The 19,453-nt window shown below is 36.3% G+C and overlaps 1 protein-coding gene and 1 pseudogene across 3 annotated transcripts; both read right to left on the bottom strand.

The window, feature by feature from the left end:
- Positions 1 to 1,138: 1,138 nt before the first annotated feature.
- Positions 1,139 to 19,356, bottom strand: MYOT (myotilin). 3 transcript variants are annotated; one of them, XM_045892902.1, is made up of 11 exons: positions 19,254 to 19,340; positions 16,612 to 16,681; positions 15,934 to 16,500; positions 11,376 to 11,550; positions 9,936 to 10,040; positions 7,277 to 7,326; positions 6,362 to 6,494; positions 4,723 to 4,930; positions 2,497 to 2,662; positions 1,943 to 2,076; positions 1,139 to 1,760 (listed from the first exon to the last, which is right to left on the bottom strand). In XM_045892902.1, the coding sequence occupies exons 3-11, from the start codon at positions 16,287 to 16,289 to the stop codon at positions 1,588 to 1,590; spliced, it is 1,500 nt and encodes a 499-aa protein (XP_045748858.1). In that variant the 5' UTR covers positions 16,290 to 16,500; positions 16,612 to 16,681; positions 19,254 to 19,340; the 3' UTR covers positions 1,139 to 1,587. The 3 variants fall into 3 exon arrangements, with proteins under 3 accessions (XP_045748858.1, XP_064452014.1, XP_045748864.1); XM_064595944.1 differs by lacking the exon at positions 16,612 to 16,681 and having other exon boundaries at positions 7,277 to 7,323; positions 19,254 to 19,356; XM_045892908.2 differs by lacking the exon at positions 16,612 to 16,681 and having other exon boundaries at positions 19,254 to 19,335.
- LOC123856821 (mitochondrial import inner membrane translocase subunit TIM14-like) lies at positions 3,123 to 3,767 on the bottom strand (annotated as a pseudogene).
- Positions 19,357 to 19,453: the final 97 nt, after the last annotated feature.

Here is a 19,453-nt window from a genome sequence, read left to right as displayed (position 1 = left end):
GCAGGTCTGCCGGACGCCAGAGCCCGAGTGCCTAACCAAGCGCCCACTCTGCCGCTGCTGCTTGGCAGACATCGGTTCTCGTTAACCGAGAGCTGCTGCTAGAAAGAGCTTCCACCCCTCTTGCCTCCCAATGTGGCTAAAGGAAACGATAAAGTAGAATTAAAAAAATCCAGCTCTGAAGTGATGATTTGGAAGAGTGGGCCAAACAGGAGACCTTGGGAACCCAGATTCACATCTGGCCCGGAAGCTTTGCAAAGATGGGAAGGTTTGTAAACCAAAGACATTTGGCTGTAAATTAAGGCATCCAAAACCCTGCCAGCATATGAGACAGGAGAGAGTCTCGCGTTGGAAAAAAGGAAAATGAAACAATTCAGTAGAAAGGCCCCAGGGCAGCCAGCAAAGAAAACCATCACGCTGTTGGGGAAGTAAAAAATAAAGCCGCTTTTGTTATTTCCCTGAAAGAGATGTCGAGTGATGTTGATAAATGCTATTTTACGTGTAGATAAAAAACAAGCCGAGGCCACACAGCAGCGAGGGTCAAAGACTACCAAGGATAAAAGATACAGGAGAGGCCTAGGAAGAGGCCATGGCCAGTGGACAGGAGGCCTGAGAAGAAAGGGCTAGTGTCCTAGCTGAAGGAATAGTGTAATAAAAGGATTTTCCCTTTCCCGTACTTAGACTCTCAGATGCTCACAAAATCGGCTTTCTAACGTTAATAGGTTATCTGAACTTGAAATGTAGGAGGACCGCCCCCCCCCCCGCGTTCAAATTTATATGAAATGTAAGAATTAAGCAGATGACTTTACAGACTATTCATATTCCATTGAGCTCAGTAGACTCAAAGGTCTTGAAGACTTAGGGACTTTTTTGGTTAAAACAAAATCACCATTTCAGGAGAGATTCTGTCAGGATTTAGTTATTGTTGCTTGCTTTTGAAGTGCAAACCATGGAAAGTCTAGCTTAATTTCCGGAGGAATTGACTGAGCTGTAAGTGAGCTTCATTGAGACAGTTCTAGAACATAATATTGTTGCGTTTTTGGAACTTGTTATTCTTAGGTTTTGCTAAGTGTTGTATAGTATATAAAAACCAGAAGTTTTATTTTAAAGATCTAGACTTTTGTGAAGAGAAGACAGTCTGTTTTAAATATTTGAACTTTTATTCTCTTTTGACATTGAACTATGGAACACTCAGATAATCTATACCATGTTAGTATTCCTATAAGAGAAAATGGGTAAAACAGTATTTAGAAAGCAGTACCAGTAAACCTTATTACAAGCATTAGATGTGCTTAAAAAGTTGATATTCATAACCTGTAATTGTTAAATGTGTATGACTTAAATGTTAAAATCTCACATTTTAAGATAGTCTTCTACAATTACAAACCCATATGCCCAGATTTTCCATGGGCTTCGCAAACCAGAGAAGACAGAATGTGCAAGAGTCAAAGGATAAATATTAAAAATATATATTAGTTATATTACCTAATTAAAACCATAATCTGTTAATACAGCTATGGATTTATTTTAAATATTTAATTGAACATATTACTAATAATGTAGTTGTGTTTTTCAATGTTGGTAACCTCATTAAAGTTCTTCACTTTCGTAAAGTCCAGATTGAGCTGCCAGACGCTGAAATTCTCCTTCAGGGTTAAAAGCTTGTTTCACATCCAGACCTTTACCATTAAGTGCTAAGTATTTGCTGAAAGTTGGTCGAATACGTAACAGCTTAGGAGCTGGAGGAGTTTGGTGTTGACGGACTGAAATAGATAAAAAAGATTAATTCAGAAAACCTGTTCTAAACAAATGGGTTGCCCTAGGTATTTAGTATCAGACAGGAAAAGAAAAAAAAGTCAGAACTGATTATTTTTATATTACGCTGGGATTTGTGTTTCTTACTAAATCTTTCTGATTAAGTCCTTGGGTTGATAGCGTGACATACCTGCAACATCTAATCTTGTGTTACATGTCGTCACTCCAGCTTCATTAACTGCAGACACAGTATACCACCCAGCATCTTTCTTGTTTACATCTTTTATCAGTAAAGTAACTCTTCCAGAGTTATCATGATACAAACTGAAAAGAAACAATAATAAAAAAATGAAGGGTAGGTATTAATTTTCCTGTGAAACTTTATGATGCTTCTGACCCAGAGGGTCAGACTGTAAGAAAACGAAGCATTTGGAAATTCCGAGACTGTACCTAGTTAATGCCAAATAGCTATTGGTTTTATTGAGTTTAATTCCTCCCCTTTAATTTTGTGTCATCATTTCCTTGAGCCATCTTTCTTTATTGTTAGTAAAAAGGTAAATCCTAGCTTAAGTCCTTAAATTTTTGATTAGTGGAATCGGGGTTAATGAGGTTTATTGTGTTTCTATACATGTTTTAAAAACTAGACAAACTGAGATTACAAATGCATGCCATTTATAATGCATTTCAAGTACAACTGGATTCACCCAAATAAACTACAGTTATGTCTAAAAATACTTATCCTACCTTATTCGATCAGTGTTGAATTGTACCATTTCATTATTTCTTTTCCAGAAAAGCTTTGGTGGAGGTACAGCTGAGATTTGGCATTCTAGCTTCACTGAGTCTCCCTCAAAAACTTTTTTGCTCTGTGGTTTGTAGATAAACATTGGTGCTCTTCTATGTTCTTTTGCTACATATTAATAAAAAAATCAAGTATTTGAGATTTTATAAAAAGAAAATAAGTCAAACCAAGGTATTAAGAAATTTGTATGTTGATAAAAAAGTTTCAAAAAACACTCAAGATGATTAGAAGCTTTATGTTTTACCATTAGTTAAAACAACATACAGTAGTACTATTTTGTATTATGCCAATTAGAGTTCTAAAACAGTAATGTTATGTGGCATTGAATTTATATCATGTTTCATTCAAAGAATTTAAGTTATATTCTCATTTATGTCTCTTCAATAAGGAGGCATCATGAGTGGTGGCAAGACTAGACAACTTAGGTTCAAATTGTCTATTTGCCCCACCAGCCATGCCAAATTGGAAAAAATTTGTTTAGTTTCTCGGAGGCTCAGTTTTATCTATCGTAAAATAGATAAATAGAAAATCCATTATAAAATAAATACAGGTAATAGTGACTGCTCTACCTACCACTACTACTCAAAACTACTGTGAGGATCAGTAGTTGAAGATAATGAATGAAGAAGCATTTTGTAAACTGTAAAATAGTATACAAATATCTGTACTTGTTATGTCATTTTTTTTTTTTAGTTTGTGCCAAATCATTTTTAAAATTTGTAGCTTTGAGGCATTTTATTATAAAAAGCTAGCACTTGTATACATAAACTAACAAGAACTTAAAATTCATCACACATTTACTTCATTTTTTCGCTTGACCTTCTAGTAAATCTTTAGCTTCATTGATTTTGGCTGCTCTATACGGAGATCCTCCCTTGTCTGGGTGGTTTCAAAGCATAATTTGTGGATGAGCATCTCTTATTTTTCCTTTATTGGCAGTAGGGAGATTTTGGTAGACTCTGAAAAACTTGTTTTACTTGCGGCTCCATATGTTTCATGGCTTGCAAAACATAACGGCCTGCAAGTCCTGCAGCAGCAATGGTCAGTCCAGCTGCTACCACTGTACTGGCCATGGCTCTGGCTCGGCTCCCTGGCCTCCGCCAGAGTGCAGGTCATCCCAGCCCAAAGGCCACAGCCACCAACTCCCACTCCTCTCCCAGACAGCCTGTTACGTCATTTCTTTAATTACCTGAAGGAAAAGAGGAAATGATACACTACTCTAACCCTAGCTTTTCTCAAGGAGAAATGAAATTGGACAGATGCCTTCCAAGGCCTCTTTTAGTTCTAAAAGTAGAGTATTTCTGGAGCTATTGGCACAAAAAGATTTGCCCAGAGCTTAATCACCTGAATTAGATTTTTTTTTTGATTCCCAGATCATGATCTAAGGCTAAAAGTTAATATTTATTCCTCCATTTTCAATTATGTGCGATAAGGACAATTCTGTAAAAATAAGAATCAGATTATTTTGGATTATAGATCAGAGATATGATTAGACTAACGTTTTCCACTTTAAGATCCTTCAGTTACATCTAGAAATGGTTATATAGTTTACCCTTGAACAGTGTGGGGCATTGGAGCACTCCTACCACACCACATGCAGTCAGAAATCTGTATGTAACTTTTGACTCTCCAAAACTTAACTACTAATAGCATACTCTTGACTGGAAACTTTACTGATAATATAAACAGACAATTAACACATATTTTGTATGTTACATGTATTATATACTATATTCTTCAAGTGATAAACCAGAGAAAAAACATTATTTAAAACATCATAAGGAAGTGAAAATAACATGCAGTACTGTGTTGTAAAAAATCTGCATTTAAGTGGACGTGTGGTGTTCAAACCCATGTTGTTCAAGGGTCACCTGTACTGCCTTATTTGTTTTGCCCAAAATTGCATTTTTTATTTTATTATTTTATTTTATTTCCTTTCCTGAAAAGCTTTGGTTGTAGGTCTGTCCTTGAAGTTTCACTGAGTTTCCCTCAAAAATGCTCCCTCCCCTTCTCCCCACCATCCTGTGACTTTTAGATAAAAATTGGCGTTCTAGTGGGTTGTGTAGACATTACCCTTAAATATGAAGTCATCTGGGCTTTTCTAACACTTGCTTTTAAAAATACTGCTGGATATTAAGGAACTCTTGAAGATCTCTTTGAAGGCTTACCCAGGACATCCATCTGCACAGTAAAGGTGGCTTCTCCTGCTCTATTCTTGGCAACACACACATAAGCACCTGCATCTGAAGTTCTGACCACTTCAAAGATGAGTGAATGAAAACCCTTTTCAGACACTATCATTTTGTGAAAATCATCTGATTGAACTGGTCTTCCATTCAGATACCATGACACATCAGGAGCTGGCAGTCCGCTTACCTGGGAAGGAAAACACAAGAAGGAGATAACAGAATTTTAAATTATATCATCACTGGAACCTATTTGTCCATTTGCACATTTTAACAATTCCAGTATCTGAGTGGGTTTGTGATTCAAAATGCAAAGGAAGAGCTTAAAAAGGTATTTGGTTTCAACAATTTTTTAACAAAAACAGTGGAAATTAAAACTCTTGAAATTAATATTTTCAGACTACCTCAGACCACATCTAGCCCTTTTGCATGTAACCTCAGGCTCCTTAAGATCTCTCAGTTACTATATTTAGAACATTATGTTATATACGTTTCCACAAGAAATATGAAGTCCTGTGGGTTTTTTCAATAATGGTGACTGCAGATGAAGTCCCAGAGGGACATACATGTCATGATTGCAGATCTAATGAATGGCTCTACCAAAACAGAGTGCTCTTGAGCTGTAATTCTGCTATTTAAATGCCAGTTTGTTAAGTGTTTTTCTATAACCCTCAACAGTTAAATCCATATACTTTCATTCATAAGGAATCCAGAAAAACATTTTATAAAAAAAGGATTCCAAAATGAGGATAATAAAAATGTAGGTCTTTTTTTTTTTTTAATTTTATTTATTTATTTGAGAGAGAGAATGAGATAGAGAGAGCATGAGAGGGAGGAGGGTCAGAGGGAGAAGCAGACTCCCTGCCGAGCAGGGAGCCCGATGCGGGACTCGATCCTGGGACTCCAGGATCATGACCTGAGCCGAAGGCAGTCGCTTAACCAACTGAGCCACCCAGGCGCCCCAAAATGTAGGTCTTTCTAAAGATCTCTTTGAGCTTGAAGAATTCTTCTAGGCCAAGTGAGCAGGTTGGCTTGAATTTCTTAATGGAGAAGAATTAAAAGAGGTATTTTGCTTTAGAAATCCTATTGTTTTGGTAGCTTCACTTATGTCTTTGTTAGGGGGTGGGCACTATTGTGAGTACCTTACGCCTGTTTACTCAGTTAATCCCCGTAACAACTTTATGAGGTAGGTACATTTGTTACTCCATTTTATAGAAATCACAGAGGTTAACTGCCTTATCTAAGGTAACACAGCTGGATAGTGGCAGAGCCAGGATTCAAACCCAGGTAAGCTTAGCTCCAGAATTTTTGTTCTTATCCACTATCCATGTTGCTTGTTAAGGTGTACAGCAAGTTACTTCTTTATTATTTTGTTAGAGGGGCAGGGAGGGGCACACGGGGAGAGAGACGCTTAAACAGGCTTCATGCCGAACGCAGAGCACGACATGGGGCTTAGTCTCACAACCCTGAAATGACAACCTGAGCCAAAATCAAAAGTTGGACACTTAACTGACTGAACCACCCAGGTACCCCAGGTGTGCAGCAAGTTATGAAGAGGAAGAGGACATTTTTCAAAACATAGTATCTTGTTAATTTTCCTCCAATATTTTTGAACTCTTACTTTGAAATCCATTCTGCAGAATCTTCCTTCTTCAATTGACATGTTCTCTGGCACTTGAATGAAACGAGGTGGGTAAAATTTCTCCTGGATTGCATCCTGATCATTTACATCTCCCCTTGAAGACGATCTACTTCTACAAAAATATTTTAATAATTACTCTGCAGAAGGTTGTCATTGTTCTTCCTTTTACACAAATAGAGTTAAGCCATTGTATTGGAATCCCCAGAGTCTATACTGTTTTATGTGTTAGTGTAATAACAATAGAGACCTTAGGACATGGCATATTTAATGACTATTAGAAATGGTAGCAATTTGAAAACATCTGGTACAAATTTTACATCTTTGTGTCTTTTGTACAATGCTGTAAATTGATGAAGAAACTGATTAAAATGCAGAGTACCTCATGGACAGTTTTGTTTTTTAAAGATTTTATTTATTTATTTGACAGAGAGATAGCGAGAGCAGGAACACAAGCAGGGGGAGTGGGAGAGGGAGAAGTAGGCTTCCTGACGAGCAGGGAGCCCGATGTGGGACTCGATCCCAGGACCCTGGGATCATGACCCGAGCCGAAGGCAGACGCTTAACGACCGAGCCACCCAGGTGCCCGACAGTTCTTATCATGTATAATGATTTAGTAATTAGAATTGGGTTTCAGTTATGAGAAAGTTGCTTAACATGGACATGTGGTCCTGGCTTATTTGATGAAAGCATATAAAAAACTTCCTCTGAGATAGTTCTGATAGTTAATAGATAAAAATTTTTACCATCCTCTCAGACATTAGAAAATTCACATTGTTTTTTATAAAAGGTATAGGAGGCTTGAAGGCTTTATAAATATTACATTTTTAAGCTGAAAATATTTTTGGTAGCAAAATGTTTAAGATTGAGAATTTTTTTTTTTTTTTTTTTTTTTACCTTACTTGTGATGTAGGAACTTGCAGTCGTGCATGTTCTGAGCTGTGCTGCTTGAAATTAAAACAAAGTGAGAATGTTAACGTGGTTGTTAGCTTGAAATGAAGCAGAATTAAGTAGTCGTAGTTGAACATTCCTTTGTTGACTGTATTTGTGCACTCATGGTTAATTCCATATACATTTGATCCTTGAACAACACTGGTTTGAACTGCACAGGTTCACTTATATATGAGTTTTTTTTTAAAGACAAATACAGTACAGTACTTTAATGTATTTGCTCAGCATCTTTTTCCTCTAGATTATTTTAAGAATATAGTATGTAATACATATAGTGTACAAAATATGTGTTAATCTACTTACTGGTAAGGCTTCCGGTCAACAGTAGGCTAATAGTAAAGTTGGGGAGTCAGAAGTTATATGTAGATTTGAACTCTATGGGGGGGCTCAGCACCCTTAACTCCTGCATTGTTCAAGGGTTAACTGTTTTAAGCAACTAAAATATAGTGCACTGACCTTCTAATACTTAAGCAAAATATCCCCAGAATTAGTAGGACTATTCAACAGGTATAATATATGAAAACTAGCTAGCCTTAGAATTCCTGGTGGTTCATTTTTCATATGACTATATTACACCAAAGGGTGATGTGTCCGCCTGGTGTATTTGAAATGGGAACACATAGTACAGATTGTCCTTTAGTAAATCAGGAATAGACATGAAGTCACTTGTGCTGGCAGTTGATAAAGGGTATTATGCCCACTGCTCAAAAGTGCACCAACAGCAGTTAATACATACTAGACTGGAAAATACTTCTCTTTTTAGCTCATGGCACAAAATCATGATGGACACCATGGAAGATATGTGTAGAGCTATGAGAAGGTTTGAAAAACAACATTAATTACTTCCTGCTTAATAAAGATGTATTTAAGCAAACATCTTTTAGGATTTATATTTGAGCACCAGAAAATTATTTCCATTTGAGAATAAAACCAGAAATTGATGGAAGTCATAATTAACTGATCAAATACGTAGTGCTTATTTTGTGTATTTTAGTGTTTGGCACAGTAGGGGAGACTAGTGAAAAATATATCTGTATCCAAATATCTGGAAAGCATCTATATAGCAATACAGCAAATCTGAGTACAAATAATTTATTTTGGGATGAATATGTTTAATGTATTTGGTCATTTTAAAATTCTTACCACTGTAACAATTTTTGGCTAGTCTTAAGGTTCTCTTAGCCACATGTCAAAAAAAATTGATTTATTAAATCAACTAACTTTTTGGTAAAAAATAAAAATAATCCGATTAAACCCCAAATATCCAAATTAAGTTTTTAACTTTTCATGTAGTAGTGGTTTGAGTATGTATATATTCATATTCAGAGGTGTAATATTTCAGTTTTATGTAATCTGATGACATTTGGATTATTAGAGTATTTGAAGCATACAAAAAAACCCTAGGATTTATCTTTTCTGATTTCATAATGGTATTTTTTGCTGCTCTCTTTTTTCTTGGTGCCATGACCTTCATTTTAATGTTTTTAAAGGAGGAATGAGAAAAATGATAGATCTTTGCCCTCAAAATCATACACTGAATTTATAACATAAACCATCACTATAACACTGTTTTGAGTTACTTCTACTAATAGAGGTAGTTTTGCATCTTCTTGCTGTAATCTGTACCAGTCCAGAGCCCAACACACAGTAGGTGCTCCATATAAAATAATTCATTGAATGAATGTATGAACTGTTGAGTAGCCAAAGAGAGATTCAAATTCTGTTTTTATTTTCTAATTAGTTGCACTTTTAGACCCTGCTCCATCTTTTTAGTAGTTGCATTACCAGAGACAAAAATCCTATTTTCAGCTTCCTGTGCTTAGGAGCTTAGAGCTTGGGTGTCCAGTTTCATCCCATTGGCTTCCAGTTTGTCTTGGAATTTTTGAAAAGATAGGAGAGGTAACTGCAGAAGGAAGACAGTTCTAACAGTTCAGTGTGTTTCTCCAACTCTGTATTTCTCTTCAGAGTTAAGTTTACTTGTTAGAATGAAGTTGACCAGAAACGAGCCTGTGGGATATTCACTTTATGCCCTCCATAAAGTTTATCCGTTCTTGGAAAGGGTCCTTTTGTTAATGTTAGAGCCATTACTCAAGGCTTTTTTATTGTTGTTTTGTTTTTAATAAGCATTTTTGAATACAGAAACAAAGGGAATTGGATGTTTCATTAGTCCCACAATTATATTTTAAAACATTGAAATGATTAACAGCTTCTGAGAAAAAGTTATAATTACTTTGGCTTAAAGTTTTAACTTCTGTCCTATTAAAGATTTACAACTCAAAATTCTCTATCCCTGCTGACATTGGAAAAAGAGTTCTAGGTGTAATGGACCCCTAAATGTCCAGATGAAAAGTGACACTGTTAGTCTTCTGGTGTTTTGTCGTTGTGACATTTCATATGCTGATATTACAACACCAGAAAATGGGGTAAAATTTTAAGTTTCTCTCTATATATTTTAGCTCATCGTGGCCTCTCCTTTTTATACCTAATGGATCATGGAAGTGATTGACTTTTGTCTCAAGCTGTATTTATCAGCATTTGGAAAAACACATTTATAAATCACATGAGAGAAAAATATTCCAGTTAGGTAAAGATTACTATAATTTACCTGTTGTGAGTCTTGTGCCTCACTATCATTTTGAGCTTGAAATACAGCAGCTGCGTTCTGTGGTCCTAGCAGTCTGCGGGCCATCTTCTCCTCATATGTTAGCCGCTTTAAAGAAGTCATTCATTAAGGAGATAGTAATGAGATTTAATAAAAGTTGTTTGTATAGCTTTACCTTAAAACCACCAAGAATTGTACCAAAGAAGTATGGTTCTGCCTATTGAATTACAGGTATATGCTATGTTTTATGTTTTATTTTTTTTAAAGATTTTATTATTTATTTGACAGGAGAGAGAGAGGGTGTGTATGAGCGCACAAGCAAGGGGAGTGTGAGAAGGAGAGGCAGGCTGCCGTGCTGAGCAGGGAGCCCCATGTGGGGCTCAATCCTAGGACCCTGGGATCATGACCTGAGCTGAAGGCAGACGTTTAACTGACTGAGCCACCTAGGCGCCCCATATACTATGTTTTAATTTTTATTCAAAGCATTTCCCTTCCATTCTAGTGCCACTTCCCTCATCTGTTTTCCTCTTGCTCCTGGGAAAGGAAGGCATAATCACCCTTATGTAAGGCTATCCCAAGTAAGGGGAAATTCTTCACCTTCCTATTTGTTCTGCATGTTCTCATGGGCTCCGTCTTTGAATATAGTACTGCATATTCTCCCATGGAGAAATAACTTTTATTAAATGAACATTGAATATCATATTTAATTTCTGGTTGAAAGCCATGCAACTGGTATGTTAAATGTATTTGGATTTAAGGCATATGGTGCTGTTTAAGAGATAAGTGACTAATACAGTGGGTACAGAAGAGTTACCTCATAAATCTCATAGCTATGTATCCATCAGTAGTATATACCAAAGTATGTGAAAAAGTTGAGAGTATTTCTTACTGGTTATTTGATCATCAGACATATATTATGAGGAGTAATGCTTAAAACAAAATTTTCATTAAATTATTCAGATTTCTTTTTCTTTTCTTCATTCTTTTACTTTGTTTTACATTCTTTACTTTTGTGTCATTCTTTTACTACTGAAAACCACAAGGTGTTTTTTTTTAAATTTTTTCTTTTTTTAAAGATTTTATTTATTTATTTGACAGAGACAGAGATAGCGAGAGCAGGAGCACAAGCAAGCGGGAGTGGGAGAGGGAGAAGCAGGCTTCCCGCCGAGCAGGGAGCCTGATGTGGGACTTGATCCCAGGACCTTGGGATCATGACCTGAGCCGAAGGCAGCCGCTCAACCGACTGAGCCACCCAGGCGTCCCAACCACAAGGTGTTTTCATGCAGAGTATTTGGTATTGGATCCAAATAGTCCCTCTTTTTAGATAATCCTATCCCTTGCGGATTTTATGGACATAGATCTGTGAGACAGAAAGAACTTTCTTACTGAGATTAGATTTTATAGTTTAATTGGCTTTTTGTGCAAAATAGACTTTTTGCTTACTTGATTTCCGTTATGAAGAAGGCTGTCCTTGCATTTTAGCTTTTTCTCCAAATCTTGAATCAGAGCTTCTTTTGATCCTTGTATTTCGTGGTCAGGAGTCCTTGGGGTGGGCTTAGCATTTGCACTTTGGGATGGTTTAGCATTTACAGGTTGGCCAAATGAAGGTTGTTGATAGCTTTAAAAAGAAAAAAGATTTTTTAAAAAAGTTTTTATTTATTTAAGTAATCTCTACACCCAATGTGGGGTTCGAACTCAGGACCCTGATATCAAGAGTCACATGATCTTCTGACTGAACCAGCCAGGCACCCCAGAAAAAAGATTTTTAAAAAAGATCTTCAGAGAAAGATGTGGTACTAAAATAGAATTGACCTCATTCTGTCAGTCACCTTTAGATAGGTTGAATCTACCCATCTAGTAGATTAATAATAGTATTATTACTTAAACTTAGTACTATTAGTGTTATTAAAAACATTAATATTAAAAATTTCCTGGTAACAGTCAAGAGGAATTTAATAAGAATGGTTACCAGCTTTTTTTTTTTTTTTTAAGTCTTGGCAAATTAAAATTTAGTGGCTGGAGGAACAAATTAGATTAGGCATAAGGAGGATGTCCTTCCTCAAAGATCTTCCTAAAGAAGTGAAAGAGAGTAAGTCTAGTTACTGGCAGCTTGAGAGTTCTTCCAGTCTTATGATTGAATTTGTTAAGTTTGTTTTATGGGTGGATACTGTTCTCAGCGCCCTGTGATCTCATGTTGATAGTTTGAAATTGGTGGTGATGGAACTATGTACACCAGGGAAGTTGGTAAATACCACAAATCCTCGCTCTTTTCTCTAGAGCTGATTGTTAAACATTTACTACTATAACCACTAGTATTTAGTGAATATTCTATTGCTTTGAATGGAATCTACAGTTGACATAGTCTGGCTTTCCTTTTAATTTCCTGTTTTACACAATTCAAGTGTGGTACTATGTAATAAATAGCTTTTACAGTAACAGTCGTTTCTTTACCATTGCTGAAGTGATTTTTAGAGAAAGAAAGGAATGATTAGAGGAGGAAAGAGAATGTAACCAGAATGCAAAGGGGGGTCTGGGGAAAAAAAAGAAAGCAAATTTGAATAGCAGTTGACGAGTTTGGTTTAAATCTGTACTTCAAGTTCTAATCCTAAATTATCTTGAAAAATGTTCTTACCCCTCCCCATGTTCCCCTGTTGATTGTGACAGAGTGCAGGTGTAGTATTTAGGGATTCCTGTATTATTACATTTGTTAGGTAGCTCGCACTTTCACAGCTGTTTGTTCAGATTTCACCTAATTTATTCATTTAGGGCCCTGTAGGTACACCCTTATATCTGTTTAATGCAGGATAACTGGTCACTGCCTTCAGTGAGTATTTTAGCATTATCATAATAAACGTTCTCCAGTTATCAAGATGAGGCAGGCTGGATCTCTTTTCTGACCTGTTCCTGTTCAGATATTCTCAAGGGTCACTAAAATAATTTATAAGCTGAGTGGAAATGTATCTCCTCTGAAAGGAGCCAGAGTTTCAATTCTTGTAGACTTTGGGGACTTGGTTAGTAATCTGTAGATTGTAAACATTCTGAAGTAAAAAAGATGGCTTATTACTCACCATTGTAATATTTATTTTCACTAACATGGAGTTTTGGTATAGGCATTACTCTATCAGCTGAATGAATGACTGTTTTTATTTGTATTCAAGATGCTCTGTATTGAAACTTGATGGTACACATTTCTCCCCCTTACATTTCAGGTATTCAGGGTTGTCTATATTAATGCTTAACTAAAGTCTGATTTATTCAGTTAAGTAAATAGCCAGACCAAGTGTTTAAATAGTGAGTTGTATGTGTGTTTTTTGTTTTTGTTTCTGTTTTTTTTTTTCTTAAGATTGAATTCTCATGTCAAAGTGGTAAAATTCCTTTGGTCTTATGGATCTCCTATTATTCTAACTATATGAAGTTTAATAGCCTATTTTTTTTTAAATTTTATTTTTAATTTTATTTATTTTAGAGGGTGAGAGTGAGTGAGGGGAAGGACAGAGGGAAGAGGGAGAGGGAGAGAATCTTAAGCAGACTCTGCACTGATGTGGGGCTCGATCTTATGACCCTGAGACCATGACCCTGAGATCATGACCTGAGCCAAAACCAAGTGTTGGATGTATAACCCACTAAGCCACTCAGGCACCCCATAGCCTTTTTTTTTTTTTTTTTATGTTAGCCTACCATCTTTATAAAAGTCACATGTTAAAGTGAATTAGAATTAAATAATTTTGTTTTTAGACTGTCATAATGTAATATATCTGAGAAATCCTGAAGGATTATCAAAACCAAGCCTGCGAATCACTGATACATATGTGACCTAGTCAATTTATTCACTGAATTCCCTTCTCAGTTTAGATGGCCTAAGTGTTAAGACTAGATACGTGCTCATATTTATAAGCTAATATTCTTCTTGCACTCTGCTTTATAGGTCTTTTTTCCCCCCCTATCATTGATCACCCAAATCCTTAATTTTGTTACAGATCATAAAATTGAATCCCTGAGCAGGTAAGGCACACGTGCTGAATGTCACACAGCAGGCTTTTTGAATGGAATAATTAGAATTAAGAGTTCTCAATTTCCAGTCTGTGGTTTGATCGACTGAGTAACATGTTTGCTTAAGGGTTTCCTACTGATGAAAAGCTAAATAAAGCTTTCAAAGCAATCTAGGTCAGAATCCAAGGGATTATTTTCGAAGGCAGGGCAAACTTAAGCCCACCATAACAATGAGGGAATTGGGCACAAATGTTCAAAGGGACAGAGTTTTCCACCCTGTGCAGCTGGACACCGAATGGGTATCAAGTGGCTGTGGGAAGATTAAAAGAGTTATCTATGGTTGCTGCAAATGGAACAGCTAAAGCTGGATCTTTGATCTCTGGTTTGGGGACCTCCTATGCTTATTTCTTGTACTCTCCATTTTTGCCTTTTTCTCTTAGTTCTGTGCACAGAGCCAGGAACATGGTTGAGGTTCTTTAATATTTATTTGTGACTTTCTTTTCTGGTCAGATATTTGGAATAGGGTTGAAAGACCAAGAAAAGTAGTATAGTCAGAAAAGGTTATTTTATTTTACTTACTATATTTTTTCTTGGCCTGGGGCTCCCAGAAAAGGTTATTTTAGATTTAAAAATGCGCATATAGGAAACCTGAAAATAATGGAAAGCTGGATGGAAAATGATGATCTGGGTAAAATGTAACAAGAAAAATCTATAATGTGTGATAATGGGTATAATGGGAATTTTGGAGGGAAGAGAGAGAGGGCTCTTAATTCTTAAAGGCATCTTTAAAAAATATTAGGTCAAACTTATGAATGCCATTTTCATAGGTGAAAAATAGTTGACTATCAGCCATTTCAAGTGGTTCAACCTAGTATATATAGGATTCTAATATGTGTTTTTGGCTTTATTTTGATTTTTTAAAATGTTGAAAAGTACTCTTTGCAGGTTGAATTGCTGTAGTCAGTTCAACTAAGTGTCCAGAGTTGTCACCAACAATAGGAATCCCTAGAAAAAGTAGCCTCCAGAGAAGACTGAGAGAAATTATTGACAATCTTAGCAAATCTGTTGGTAAGCCTGCAACAAAACGTATTCCATCAGACAGTTTTTCAGATGCCTCTGATTTAATTCTCTGGTGTTTTAGCCAGCCAACGGATAGGAAATTGATAGCTCTAGGCTTGCCTAAGCACAAAGTATTCAGTTCATGTTTTAAAAAAAGCGCAACCACTGTGTCCTTATTCATATCAGGTTCTCCTAGGATAGTTTTAGGACTTTGGAAATAGTACATGCTTGCATAAGGCTCCAGGTATTCTTCTCTTTATTTAGACAGAACAATCAGCTCAACCAATTTGGAGAAAGTGTGGGGTTTTAATTACTAAAGGGAACCCTAAGGTCATTTATTTATTCAAGCCTTTCTTCTGATCATAGTAAGGAAAATGCATACACTTCAGCATCTGAATCCCAGGTTTTTATTAAAAAAAAAGTTTTTTTGGTTTTGTTTTGTTTTTAGCCAAATGGATATTCAGGGTAAGAGGGGAAAATGGATAGGAAGAAAAGACTAAGACTGAGAAGACATTTAATAGCCTCTGCTTATATGAGAGGAAATCCTATCTGAGGAAGAGCAGACAGCTGCTCTTCATCTCAGCTGAGCCCAGAACCAGAGCAATTAAATTTATAGCATGAGGACCTTAACTTAGAACTGGGAGAATAGTTCATTGTTCTTGGGTATGTTAGATATCTTTTTTTGAAGATGGAAAAAAAATAGGTAAGTAATTGTATGTGATAAAAGGTGATTTGAGTCTCTCTTAGTGTGGACACTAGAAAATGGGTCAGATGACTTCTTACTGCCAGCACCCATGTTCAAGGTGTTTTAGGAGAATTATGAAGAGACCCTGAGGTCACATTGCCTGTTTAGATAGTAAATAGTGAACTAGGACATACCCCCCCCCCCACTCCTCAGATAAAGCTCAGTGTATATACAGTATATAGTCATACATATAAAAAATTCACTTACTTGGAGTCCACATTGGAAGGGATTTTACTGCTACTATAATCAGGCTGTGATGGTAATACGGAGCTGAGGAAGCTGGCTGGGGACTGGTTATAGGTGGCTGTAACCCTTTGGCCTGGGTTGGAGCCAGCATGCTGCTGGGGAGAAGCAGGGAAAGCAGAGGAGGACATGGTGATGTGAGAGCTCACTGTTGAGGAGGCAGAAAATCTTTCCTCTGTGCATTGGCGGGGCTGGATGATAATGGAAGACTGTTTGGTCTGGCTAGAATAGCTGGAGGTTTCCGGTCCGGGAGGCTGCAGTCTGGAGCCACATGGATTTTGGGATTGAAGGAAGTGTTTTGGACGTTCGTAGTTAAACATGCTTAGCTGGTATATGGAAGATGGAGGCAATTTATTACTATAATGATTTGCTCCTGGAAGGGTGGGGTCCTGAATTTGGGGTGGCAAGCCTGGAATCACAGAAGGTCCAAAGGAATCAGAAGCAACCTTGGTCTGCCCCTCCTTGTTGAGATCTTGGGAATACTTTGCTTCTGTCTTTGATGGAGTGGCCTTCTCTTGAAGAATATTGTTCCTTCAAACGAGAAAATGATTCAGTTACAATATTTGCATAAAAAACAGTATTGTTTAACATCTTTAGGAGTGTATATGCTTTTTTTTTGGCCTTATATGCTTTCAAGGTCACCTCAAGGTGGAACTTTCCTGGCTTCTAGATTTCTTCCTTTATCTCTGTCTTTGTATAAATGACTTTTCTCCTGAGAACAAGAAAAAAGGATTCATTAGTGTTTGTTTGCCTCTGGGTGATTCTTAAGGCATGCCCAGGGGCTTGCCTTATATACAGGAGTGGGAAGTTTGAGTTTGCCAAGTAGTTACTTATGAAAAGAAATTCTGTGATGTTGCTCAGTGTGAAAATTTAATGGTTTTAAGATTAGCTTTTGCCCAGAGGGTACAGTTTCATTAACCAGAGAGATTTAATGATTTAAATTATTAGCAGTTAAATATCTAACATGTCAGCTCCCATTCTATCTGAATTCTTCCCATTGCTAATGAAAACCAATGAATAGCTAATATACATCAGTTAATTAATGTCCTGGTGATAGGTGATGAATGATGTCTTGGTAAATCAAGGGGTACACTAGGCTTTTTTATAAAGAACGTGAACATCTGCATTTACTCCTTCAACCTTTCAGAATTTCGTAAAGTAGAGGGAACATGTATAAATCATTGTTGTCAACTGTGAGTGTATTTTTTTAACCTTTCAATGCACTCTTTTTTCCCCTTGATTCCAAATTCACCATAGTATCAAGCCAGATGATAATTAAGAAGTATATGTGTCTTTCTGTGTGTATATATGTTACTGACTGTATTCCAGAGTGATATATAAATTTTTTGTTATTTTTAGATTATACTATCTAGTTATTGGTGTTGATATTCTCTTAGAGTTTTACTTTTTATTATTTTTCATATTTCATATGCATTTTGGATTAATTTGAAACTGTTTTAGCCTCTCTCTTTTTCTTTTGAAATGGCAGACAAGGATGTACAGAAGGAAGTAAGGCAGTATGAAGCTAGTTATACCTTACCAGAAAAGATGGTTGCCATTTCTCTTATTTAGCTCTGCACTGGTTCTTCTGACTTCCTATAATAGATCCCAGTTTTCCATAGATGAATCTTTTGCCCCTAAAATCAGCCTTGAAGGGTTATATTTGCCTCTGATTCTCCCATTAGTATGGTAAATCTAAGCAGAACTATATACAGACATTCACACACAGACTAGCCCTATGAATTGTGGTATTGGTTCTGTCTTTATTCAAAATGTCAGGTAATTTAGTCCAAAATATATTTAATTTTACTTAGTATAAGCCAGCTCTGAGTTAATGATAAATCAAACTATTAATTGATAAAGTTACCCAAACTGTCATCATAAAAATGAAATCTTAAAATTGTTTATTTTCCTATCTTAAAGAATGTATCATTTTTAATGAAAAAATTTCAGACCAAATAACTTTATTCCAAGGCTGTGCATGTAGTTTAAGAGTTAAAAGGGATGCCTGGGTGGCTCAGTTGGTTAAACGTCTGCCTTCAGCCCAGATTGTGATCCCAGGGTCCTGGGATCGAGTCCCACATCGGGCTCTCTGCTCAGCGGAGAGCCTGCTTCTCCCTCTGCCTGCTGCTCACCCCTATTTGTGCTCTCTCTCTTCCTCTGACAAATAAAATCTTAAAACACACACACACACACACACACAAACCTCTAGCAGTTTTAGGAAAGAACAAATACTACTAAACAGCCAAGAGAAAGATTCTGTTGAAAAAGGACACTTAAAAAGCCATGTATTCCTTAATTTCAAATTTATGAACACAAGCTTGTTCAACTAGAGTGCATTTTAGTAATTAACTATATTAGGCCTTTAAATTGTTGGAGGAAAACATCCAGAAGGAGCTTTAATTAGATCTTCTCAAAAAAGGACTCTATTTCAAGGCAAGTAGTTTTGTAGTTATGGGCTTATTCAATCCATTGCAGAATTGAATCCAAATTTCGTTCTTAAATTCCTTTTTAGGAAGGCAAATTATTCAGATTCATTTAATATAGCAAGGAATAAACTGTTTAACAAATAGCCAGTAGATATTTTCCAAAACGTTCTGTTTTTCTTTACATATGTTTTCAAAATATCAACTATCTTGTACATTTTGCTATCAGCCTACATGGTTAACAACTACTGTTATTTTTCAAAACTCAATTGAAAATATGTTCTTTCAAGTTTCATTGTTCTCATGTCTCAACAAAATTTTATACAGTTATTCAAATAGAGAACTCTGAAAAGTTTTTCTTCGTGTTTGTAGTTACTGTCCAACAGTTTAATTCTATAATAGATTCTTTTATGTGACACTAATATTTTATTCCAAATAATGTTAAATAATTTACAAAGATTTTATAAGTAAAATACTATGCAGGTTCCTATTTAAAAAATTTTCACTTTTTTCTTTCTGTCTCTAACATAGCACAGACTTGCACAAAAAACTGATTGAGGATATTTTGAAGCTCTAGGACATTACCACAATTACAATCAGATCAGGTGTGCCTTTTCAAGGAAAAATGATGATTTAAAAATATTGACACACAGCCATCTTTCCTTGTACCCTTTCTCTAATGCCTTCCAGTTTCAGTGGAACAAGTAAGTTACTTTCTCATCGTATCTTGGTATAATAACATGATGATGTGACTTTCAAAGTTTTTATGTGAAGATCATCTTTGTACACGTTCCTCTGATTTGGACAAAAAACAAAAACAAAACCCAAAACTGTAGCAGAAATAAAGATGGGACTTACCCGTCGTTCCAGAGGGTGCCAGCTGGGTTTAACCCACTATTGAAGGGAAGGAAAAGGCATCCCCTTCCCTCACAGACTAATCTAGTGGCTCTGTGCTTAGTATTATAGCACCACTGACTTTTATCAGCTGCCAAACAGTGACATCTGATGTGCTTGCCTGTCCATCTACCTATGCTGGCATGTCAAAGTAAGAGTCTACA

The sequence above is a fragment of the Mirounga angustirostris genome, unplaced genomic scaffold, assembly GCF_029215605.1.
Source record: "Mirounga angustirostris isolate CCGP_5_RB_7025 unplaced genomic scaffold, mMirAng1.0.hap1 SCAF_7, whole genome shotgun sequence".
Taxonomy (NCBI): Eukaryota; Metazoa; Chordata; class Mammalia; order Carnivora; family Phocidae; genus Mirounga; species Mirounga angustirostris.
The sequence above is the reverse complement of the archived record's forward strand: the minus strand, read 5'-3'. Positions and strand labels throughout refer to the sequence as shown.

Coding starts and splice junctions, on each gene's coding strand:
- MYOT (XM_045892902.1), bottom strand. CDS start 16,289: ATGTTTAACTACGAACGTCCAAAACACTTCCTTCAATCCCAAAATCCA. Junction 2,663..4,722: donor TGTGCAGATGGATGTCCTGG/GTAAGCCTTCAA, acceptor ATTAATATGTAG/CAAAAGAACATAGAAGAGCA. Junction 2,077..2,496: donor TTCAACACTGATCGAATAAG/GTAGGATAAGTA, acceptor GTTTCTTTTCAG/TTTGTATCATGATAACTCTG.